We start from the raw sequence: 9,801 nt of genomic DNA on the forward strand, positions 1-9,801 counted from the left end.
TTCCAGCCCATGACACTCCTCCTGCCAGATGAAGATTCTCAAGGCCTGGCTCTTGGCATGTTGCTCCTCTACTCTAAAACTCCCCAAAACTTGTCACAGCCTGCTGAACCAAGCCCCATCTCTCTATCACAGCTGGGTCCCCAGAGCCTGGCCCTGCAGACCTTGCCACTACAGTTACACCCCAGTCCCCGTTCTGGTACCCCATCTGCCCCAATGCTTACCACCCTTGCCAGCTCAGCCTCCAGCCCTCTCATCAGCCGCCTCCTTCATAAAACCTCCCTCCTCTGGGTGCCATGGTCCCCACTCTCCAGGTTTTCCTTCTGCCTCTTGGCCTGCCCCCAAGGTCCACTTCAGGGGCTTCTCTTCTTCTGGCCATGGTCTCTAAAGTCCCAAGCTCAGCCCTTTTCTCTCTCTACCTTCTCATAGGCAAGCCCGTCTCCTCTCAGACCTTCAGGTACCAACTGCACTCAGATGGCCCCGGACTCTCTCTGCCAGGACTGCTCCTCAGAGCTCAAGACCTGCAAAGCCTTGCCAGCATCTGAAACTCTACCTCCCCATAGAAATTCAGCCTCATCCCTGCAGATTGGTGCCCCAGTGGGAGGCACATGCTCTTTCTCCTCTCCAGTCCTCTCCAAGCCTTTGCCCAAGCTGTCCTTTCTCTCCAGAATTTCTCCTGTCTCCCTGGTCCATCTGGAAATATCCATCTTCCACTGCCATGACCATTTTTTAAATGCTACAGCAGTGTCACCAACTCAATAAGCCTTCCCCGACTGTGCCCAGACTTAATTCCTCCTCCGTGTACTTCTGTGCCTGGAGTAAGTCTCTGTCACTGCACCTGGGACAATGCCATCTCCCCACCACATCAGGCAGGGAGCTCCTGGGGGGCAGGGAGCAGGTCTTCTGACCACAGAGTCCCCTTCAACAAATGTCTGCAGAAATAAATTCCTCCTCTCATCCCTCTCTGGTGTAATGTTTTTACATTACATGTTTGCAGCATTCTTGCAAATTCCAAAGCAGGAATCAGGACACTGTCTTAGGCCTCACCCTTCCCATCATTCCCAATTTGTCCCCAAGTCTTACTCATTCTAGCCACTCTGATTCTCTAAAGTTCATCCCTCTCTCTACTTCCCATGCGCTGCCTCTGCCCAGCCACATTTATGCCCCTGCTGGTCCCGAGGAATCCTCCTGACTGGTGCCCCAGCTCATGGCACGGACCCTTCCCTGCAAACCCATCCTTCCCAGAGTTACCTGTATTCTTCACTGACTTAAAATCTTCCCTCACAGACAGGATAAAACCTAAAATCCCACAGTGTACATACAAAGCTCCCCATTATTTGAACATGGATGAAGAATCTGCTTCGAGCCCTGTTCCTCATTTCCTGTGTAACCTTGAATGAGTCACTTAACCTCTCTGGGGCTGGGTTCAGCCCACCATAAAATAAGAAAATAGGACTAGCTCTCTTGAGTACCAGGCAGCTATCTAAAGCTATGATTTGGGCAGTGTGGTGAGGAGTGCCAGCCATCACAATCAAATGACTTCATCAAGTGCTTCTGTGTTTGGTACTTCACAAATTTAAGACTGACTTGGGGTTTCTGAGATAGTCATGTATTAACAGACACACAAATGCTAAATCCATTTAAGGTACCTTATTTATATTAAATACAAATAAAGGAGAAAAGCAGGTCATGTGTGGGGTCATGAGAGAAGCTATGAGAGCTGAACATTGGAGAGAATTGCCTCCCGTGATCTAACCGTCCTTTCTGCTCCACTTTCCATGTGAATAAGTGACCTAAGGCTATTATAGGAAGTCAAAGCCTGCCTATCATACCTGTTCACACTAAATGAGAGGACTTCTGGCTCAGAGTAATGTGATCTGGGTTGTGGTCTTTTGGTTGAAGCCTCATAATCACTAAGTGATCCCATACCTCTCTCAAGTAGTGTGTCATGAACCCGTCAATGATTCCATCTTGCTCCAGTCCTATGATGAGGTTCACCACGCTGGTAAATCCAAAAACTGCATACACTAGAGCAAAGAAAGCAGCAGTTTAAAAAGCAATAGCTCAGGAGGCAATTACACAAGCTTGGCATCAGCTAATAATAATGGAATGTTTTTCATGTTTTCCAGAAGATGCTGTGGACAATTATCGAGATAGACTAACAGAATACCCCTTCTACACACCCAGCTGGACCTCCACTTGTGTTTGCAGCTCTCCCCATTCCTGCCTAACTACTCTCATCAAGGCAACACTCATCACAGGAGTGGAGAATGATGGTCACCGCCGACTCAGTCACAGAAGATTCTAGCAGGCCAACTCCACCCATCCTCCACTCCCCTACAAGTGGCTGCCCAGAGCCAAACCCACATCCCACCTGGGCAGTGGGAGCAAAGCCAGTAACCGAGTGGCCAAGGAAGCATAGAAGTGACCGCTAAGTTTAAGACAATGACTCAGGCTGGGCGCAGTGGCTCGAGCCTGCATTCCCAGCACTTTGGGAGGCTGAAGCAGGCAGAACACCTGAGGTCAGGAGTTCAAAACCAGCCTGGCCAACATAGTGAAAGCCCGTCTCTACTAAAAATACCAAAATTAGCTGGGTGTGGTGGCACACGCCTGTAATCCCAACTACTCCGAAGGCTGAGACAAGAGAATCGCTTGAACCCAGGAGGTGGAGGTTGCAGTGAGGCAAGATCGCACTGCTGCACTCCAGACTGAGCGATAGAACAAGACTGTCTCAAAAAAAAAAAGACAATGACTTGACAAAGTGATTCATCTCAATGATTCCCAAGCAGGCCACCTCACAGCGTGTCCAGTGTGGTTACCCTATTCCACACAGCGTATCCTAGAGACAGACAGGTGGCAATGTGCAAGTGACAATGGCTTTCAGAAATAAGACTAGTGATGTTAAAAATGAATACAAGAGGGTATAATTGAATATGACAGAAGGAAATCTGTACCTATCAGAGAATCTTATTAGAGTTGTGAGCATCTCCTAAATGGGCTTAAAGCTACTAGCAACAAGAAATAATACTTTTTAAACAGCAGGTGATCAAATTTAATGCATGTTAGTTTGTCAAAGCTGCATTTTTAAGTTGTAACAAATTGGTGCCTTAGACTATGGGATGGGCATGAACAGTAGAAAAATCTGATGGTGAATATAAGAAAAGCTGTGTAAAAAGAAATGGAGAGGAGTGTGGGGATGGTTAATTCACAGAGAAGGGAAGGTGGCCTTGCCTGGAGTCAGCAGCCAGGAGTCCAGCACTCACCTTCTCCCCAGCAGGAACAAAAGGCCACATGTACATGAGGAGTCTGGCCTTGGGCCTGACCCTGGCCCTGAAGCTGCAGTATGCTCAAAGCTGTAGCAGACCAGGACAGAGGGCTGAGGGTACAGGAGAGAGGGTGCCCAGCCTTGAAGAGCCAGAGGGGCCAGAGCACAGGCCAGTGGAGAGAGCCAAGAAAAGGGATGTGGGCCTTGAAATCAGACAGACCCAGGTCATCTACTGACTGGCTGTAAAACCTTAGGCAAGTTACATCATTTCTGTAAGCTTCAGAGTTTCTTATATGTGGACTGGAGAAACTAGTTACTCACAATTCTTCTTTCCCACCTCACCTTTCCTAAGGCCCACTGTGGGCAGAGAATGCTCCCTATGCTGTTGCTGATGGGCTCGGCCCTATGCCTCATCTCAGCCAGTGGAATATGGGTGGGAGTAAGAGGGGGCAGCTCCAAGCCAAGGTCTTAAGAGCCACCACTTTCTTCCTACTAGCCCCACTGTGCCTCTGTATCTGCCCTGAGAAGGGCATGCCTGGGAGCTGCTGGTCCAAGAACAAGGAGTCAGAGAACAGCCCTGAAATCAACCCACAGCCTGATGCAGAGTGTCCCCAACCCACAGACCTGTGAGCAAGAAAAATAAATGTTTGTTGCTGTAGGACTTGGGGTGCATTTGATATGGAGCACTACTGAAGCAGAAACTATAGAACAAAATGCCCAGCAAGGTGCCTGGCACAGGAAGTGCTCAAAGGCCAGTAGTAGCTTGGCTGGGGCAGCATGCATGATGGAAGGGCATGGGCTTTGGGGGTCAAAAGCCACGTGACCTTTGCCACATTTCTTAGCATCTCCAAGCCAGCTGCTTCACTTTCAAGTGGAGGGATGGTGAGGATTAGGTAAAAGCCTGCTGCTAAAGTGCTCAGGGCCATACAAGGTGCACTATAGGTGCTTGTCTCTATGGCAGGTTCCATTATTTTCCTCTTCATGCATATGTGCAGACCCAGGCACCACACAGTTAAGTTCTGCACTAAGTCGGGGGGACTGCAAGTAGCAGGCTGAAGACAGGAAGCCCAGGAAGGAGCTGGCATGAGAGTCGAGGTCAGAGGTCAAAGCATGCTGGGGTTGGCAGGGTGCCTGCCTCGCCTGGCCTGGCAGTAACCCTCCACCAGGATGCCACCTGGGAGAGGGTGGAGTCCACAGCCTAAGAGGCAATAGCCAGAGGCGAGGGCCACATTATCCTGAAACACTCCTACACTTGCAACCACTGTTACCAAAAGGCTCAGAGTATTCACAACCAAGGAGGAATATGTGACTGAGGCCAAAAGTATTGTGTTATTAATCAGATACAAAAGATTTCCCTTTGTGGAGGCATACCATAGAACAGCGGGTCCCGGGGTGGTTTTCTTTTGACGAGGACACGAGCCAGCAGTGCTACCAGGAACAGGATGAGGGCAGCAACCCCTACAATAGTCCAGGAACTGCAACGACCAGAACAGGGAGGTGGTCACTATCAAAATAAACACATTGGTGCCTGGAATTTCCTGACTATTGAATGTATTCGCTCCTAGTCCTGCATAATTCATCCATAATTCTGCTTCTGCCTGCAGCTCCCAGCACTGTAGAGTTAGTGAAGTTTATCTGCACCTCTTTGGCCCATCTGGGCTGCAGCCCATGACTTTCAGGGACCGAAGCCATCAGGTCCTCCTCATTCTCCTCTTATCCTGTCTCATGTGCACAGATGACATGTCTGGAGCTCCCTCTGCCTCACCCCACCCTGATGCACAGATGACCACTGCCCCAGTGCCTCCACCTACCCGTTCCTCTAACCCCTGCTCCCTAGCAGCTAACAGGTCTCACCACTGACTCTGCCACCTCCCTCAGGGCCAGTCAGAAGCCCTCAGACTGAGCTCCAAGGAATATATAGGCATTACAACTAAACATGCCTTCCAGGGGACAAGAAAGAAGTGACCTTATGTTTTGTGTATAATCAAATGGGCCAGAGAATGGGGCCAGGAAATCCATGGAGGAGGAGTCTGGACTAGACCTGAGGCCAGAATGAAGATAGCCCAACACCCCAGAACCAGGACCAACAGATCAGCATCCAACCCCAAACCACAGAAACCAAGGTGAAGCTTGGTTGAGCACATCCCCTGGACGTTCTACAGGAAACGGAATGGCACCAAGGACAGCAGGGGTCAAAGACACTACTCAGTGGGGCAGCGCTAGGGCACGAGGCTTGGTAGAGTTATCAGTCAGGAAACCAGGATCCTGGTACCCATTCTGTTGCTAACTGTGTCACCCTAGGAAAGTCACATCATTGCATCCATCTGTTTATTAATTAATTCAAAAACATATCAAGGAAAAAAATGTATTGTGCACCCCTATGTGGTAGCCATTGTTGCAGGCCCTAGGAGACTGGATAAATAAGAGAAGTCCTTGCCTACATGGAGGAACCTATCTCAATGGACTCTTAGCTCTACCACCTAGGAGTTTTCCTGTAGTCCAACAGCAATACTCTCCCTCTCACACCTCCAGCATTGACAGAGTTTCCAATTCTAGACAAAATACTACCTGGCCCACTCCGATGGCTTGCTACACCAGGACCTCTTCAGCTTGGAGCAGCTACAAGCACCACTCCTCAGCTGAGACCCCTCCACACCACCACAGCCCAACATTGAGACCTTTGGATAACTATCACCATCCCTAGGAGAGAGAAAGAGAAGAATAGAAGGAGGGAGGGAAGAGGGGGACAAATAGATGATGAGTGGATGGATAGGTGGATGGATGATAGAATGAATGGATGGATGGATGATGGATGGATGAATGGATAGATAATGGATGAATGGATGGATGGATGATGGATGAATGGATAGATGATGGATGAATGGATGGATGATGGGTAAATGGGTGGATGATGGGTAAATGGATAGATGGATGATGGATGAATTGATGGATGATGGAGGATGATGGATAAATGGATGGATGGATGACGGATGGATGAATGGATAGATGATAGATGAGTGGATGGATGGATTATGGGTGAATGTATGGAGGATGGATGGATAGATGATAGATGGATCAGTTCTATGATAAGAATGAGAAGGCCAGGCACAGTGGCTCACACCTGTAATCCCAGCACTTTGGGAGGTTGAGGCAGGTGGATCACCTGAGGTCAGGAGTTTGGGACCAGTCTGGCCAACATGGCGAAACCCCATCACTACTAAAAATACAACATATTAGCCAGGCGAGGTGGCAGATGCCTGTAATCCCAGCTACTTGGGAGGCTGAGGCAGTAGAATTGCTTAAACCTGGGGGTTGGAGGCTGCAGTGAGCCGAGATTGAGCCACTACCCTCCAGCTTGGGCAACAGAGCAAGAGTCTGTCTCAAAAAATAATAATAATAAATTAATTAAATTAAAAAAAAAGAATGAGGGTGGCTGTTTCAATGTCCAGGTGAGAAACTAAAAAATAGGAGGTTTCTGGTGATTGCACATCAGTGGTTGCTCCAGGATCCTCCTGTGGGGATGAGCTGAAGAAGGAGGAAGCCAATGTGGGTCAAAAGTGTGATGCTGGGCTGAAGAATCCTGTGAGGAGGGAAGAGGTGGATGTGCTGGGTCAGCTGACAGGCATTTTAATGGTGAACAGCCTGAGACAGGTGGTGGTCGGGTGACAACTCCAGTCCTCCTACCAAGGGCCTGCACTCACTGCCAGCAGGGTCGCATGGCTGGTGCTCTTCTGGAGCAAGAGAGAGCAGTGTAAAGTGGTTCACAGCATCCTCTCATGTTCTTAGCTCCAGGAGAGGAGGGAAAAATGAAGGGAAAATAGGGCAGCAGATCATCTCTGACTCTTGGCACTGTCCCCAGAGACCCTCCTACAACAGCCAAGTGCAGGACCTGCTCACCACAGGAGAAAGAGGTCCTGCAGGGACTCGGGGACAGGTAAGGGCTGCGACTAACCCCAGGATGAGAAAGTTGCTAGTCTTGGGGGCTGGGAGGGCCTGCTGATGCCCTTTTATGGACAAACACCTACTGAGAGGGGACATGCATGGATGAGTGTGAGCAGTGTGTGTCTCAGTTAGAGAGGGAGACAGAACACGCTCAATCCTTTCCTGGCCTCTCAATCTAATTTTCTTTTTCTGGTTTTCAGAGTTGCATAAAAGGTTTGGTGGGAAGGAAACTCGATTTAACAAAGTCAAACATACCTGAGTGCCTACAATGCACACAGCGCTGGCCTGGGCAGGACAGTACAGAGGGGTTAGATATAGCCAGGGCAGGTAAGTTCTGACCACAGGAAAGTAACTCTCAGGAGAAAGGTGCAAACGAGGGACTGAGGGAGCTCAAAGGAGACAGAGGGAAGGTCTGCAAAAGGTAGAAATGGCCATAAAGTCCAGGTGCGGCTTCAACAGTCTGCGATAGGAGGAAGGCAGCATCCTGGTCAGGGAGCAGCAGGAGTCTGGGCTAGAGGCTGGAGAGGAGGAGGAGTGGTCAAGGGGCAAAGGCAGGCTGGTGTGGCAGGAGCACTAGTGCGTGGGCTGGGACTGGGGACAGAGGCCGAGAAGCACGCCGGGGGCTGGGCAGGGGGACTTGCACGGGAGCCTTTGCCACAGTCCAGGTCAGAAAGGGCCAGTGCCAGGGAGAACTGAAAGGAGAGAACAGACACTAGAGCCCCAGGACTTGTGGGGAAGGAGACAGTAGGAGGAAGGTAGTGGAGAAAGAAGAGAGAGGAATCAAAGGCCACTGGGGTTTTAACCTGCAAGAGGACAAGAAGAATGGCTGACACTAATTATTCAAAACGCTGTGCTTGCCAATGCGCTCCATCATGCACAGCAATACATAATTCAGTCTGTATTCAATAAATGCCATCATCATCTTCCCAGTGGCTGAGGCCAAAACCTAGGGCTCATCCTCAAATCCTCTCTTTGCTGCCATGCAGCCCTCTTCAGCAAGCCCCATCTGTTCACCTTCCAAAATACCAACTATGCCCCTCCAGTTCCTTCCCCTGCACTGCTCCATTTTCCTGCCCGACAAGCTCCATTCCCAGATCTTCCCATAGCTCAAGTGTCACCTCCTCCTAGAAGCCTTCCCCGGCCACCGGCCCCCTCCCCAGTCACCCTATTTTATTATCTTCATAGCATGTCACTATCTATGTATTATCTGTCTATCTCATTACCTGCCTCCACAACCTCTTCTGGCTTGTTCATAGCTGTGTCACCAACACTTGGAACAGTGCCAAACACACAGTAGGCACTCAATATATCTTCACTGAACTGCCCATAATGCTGTTTTTTGAGGGTCCCCCATGCCCTATATTGACAGGCATATAATATTTGGTGGCCCGGAGCAGCTGCCTCTAGGGGATGCCTCCAGAGACTGGGTCAGACCAAGGACAAACACTGCTGGTGCCTGGTGAGCACTCAGTGTGGGTGCTGCCTGGATCAGGTGGCCCGGCAGCTAGAGAAGAGGAAGTTACCACCCTGTGTACAGACACTCCAAGGCTTGACCAGCTGAAGGGGGTTTGCAGCCTACAGACTGATGCAATTTCCTTCGCACCAACAGCTGAGAAACATAGCAGGTTACTTCCTCCTCCCTCCAGACAGCAACCAACTTCAGCAGGCACAGAGGCCGGCGCCTATCCCAACACCCGGAGACCCTCAAGCCTTCAGCTGCCCCCTGCAAGTTGGTTGGTCAGTGATCCCTGCAGTGGAGTGGGAGGCAGGGCTTCGAACCCAAGCCCTATCCCCCTCCGACAGCCTCACCCATTTCCTTCGCATTGAAGTGTTCTGCCTCTGCTGCCAGTCCCCATCCTACCCCAGCGCAGGCACTGGGAAGCACTTCTCCATTCACAACGCCCCTTCACAAAAAGATCTCCGTGGAACCTTACAATAGGACGCACACAAAGTCCACTTGACCGGAAGACCGAGGCCAGACCACACCGTCAGTGCCAAAGCCAGGCCTAGAACCCACGTCTCTGCCTGTTGGTTCCGGGCTATTTCTGCTAGTCATTCACAACAGTTTCTAAAATTAATAAGAAATGATAAGTATGCGAAAGTCCATACATGGAAACGTTCCCGTGAGATGCAAAAAGAACAAGGCACACACGAGCTGACACGGCCGGCCAGGCTCATAGTGTCCGTGTTTGTTCCGCTCCCCACCGGCCCCTGGGCCCCTCCAGGGCAGGGGTATTGACCCCTATGTCCCCGGGCACCTGGCGCGGTGCTGGCACCACATCCCGAAATGCGCCAGCCTGGGCACTTCAGGGCCTGGCTCCAGGACCGGGCCCGTGCGACCCCTGGGACACCCCCCTCTGTCCCGCGGCGGACGGTCCCAGCCCCCTCGGGAAAGTTGCGAAGCTCCCGCCGCGCCGAACCAACTCCAGCCGCCCCTCGGCGCGACCCCCGCCGCCTCCGCTCACTCACTCGTGCTGGGCAGCCAGGTGGTTGAAGACATAGGTGACCGGGATGGCCGAGAGGGACAGCACGAAGACCCCGGTGGCCGCAGAGGCACTCATCGCAGCCGCCGCGCCGCTCGCCCTTCACCGCATCCC

At 51.0% G+C, this 9,801-nt stretch overlaps 1 protein-coding gene across 20 annotated transcripts in view; it reads right to left on the minus strand.

Moving 5' to 3' along the window:
• Positions 1-9,801, minus strand: part of TM6SF1 (transmembrane 6 superfamily member 1) — a 49,026-nt gene extending 39,225 nt beyond the window's left edge. For 10 of the 20 annotated variants that reach the window (XM_077940134.1, XM_028851248.2, XM_077940137.1 and 7 more), the window contains exons 1-3: positions 9,674-9,801; positions 4,634-4,737; positions 1,927-2,024 (exon numbers count right to left, since the gene is read on the minus strand). In XM_077940134.1, the coding sequence (XP_077796260.1) occupies positions 1,927-2,024; positions 4,634-4,737; positions 9,674-9,765 (294 nt within the window). In that variant the 5' untranslated portion in view covers positions 9,766-9,801. Of the gene's footprint in view, positions 1-1,926; positions 2,025-4,633; positions 4,738-5,830; positions 6,546-9,013; positions 9,428-9,673 lie in introns of those variants that run through there. The other 10 variants (XM_077940144.1, XM_077940143.1, XM_077940138.1 and 7 more) reach the window with 7 other exon arrangements.

The sequence above is a fragment of the Macaca mulatta genome, chromosome 7 (genome assembly GCF_049350105.2).
Source record: "Macaca mulatta isolate MMU2019108-1 chromosome 7, T2T-MMU8v2.0, whole genome shotgun sequence".
In the NCBI taxonomy this organism is placed as follows: domain Eukaryota; kingdom Metazoa; phylum Chordata; class Mammalia; order Primates; family Cercopithecidae; genus Macaca; species Macaca mulatta.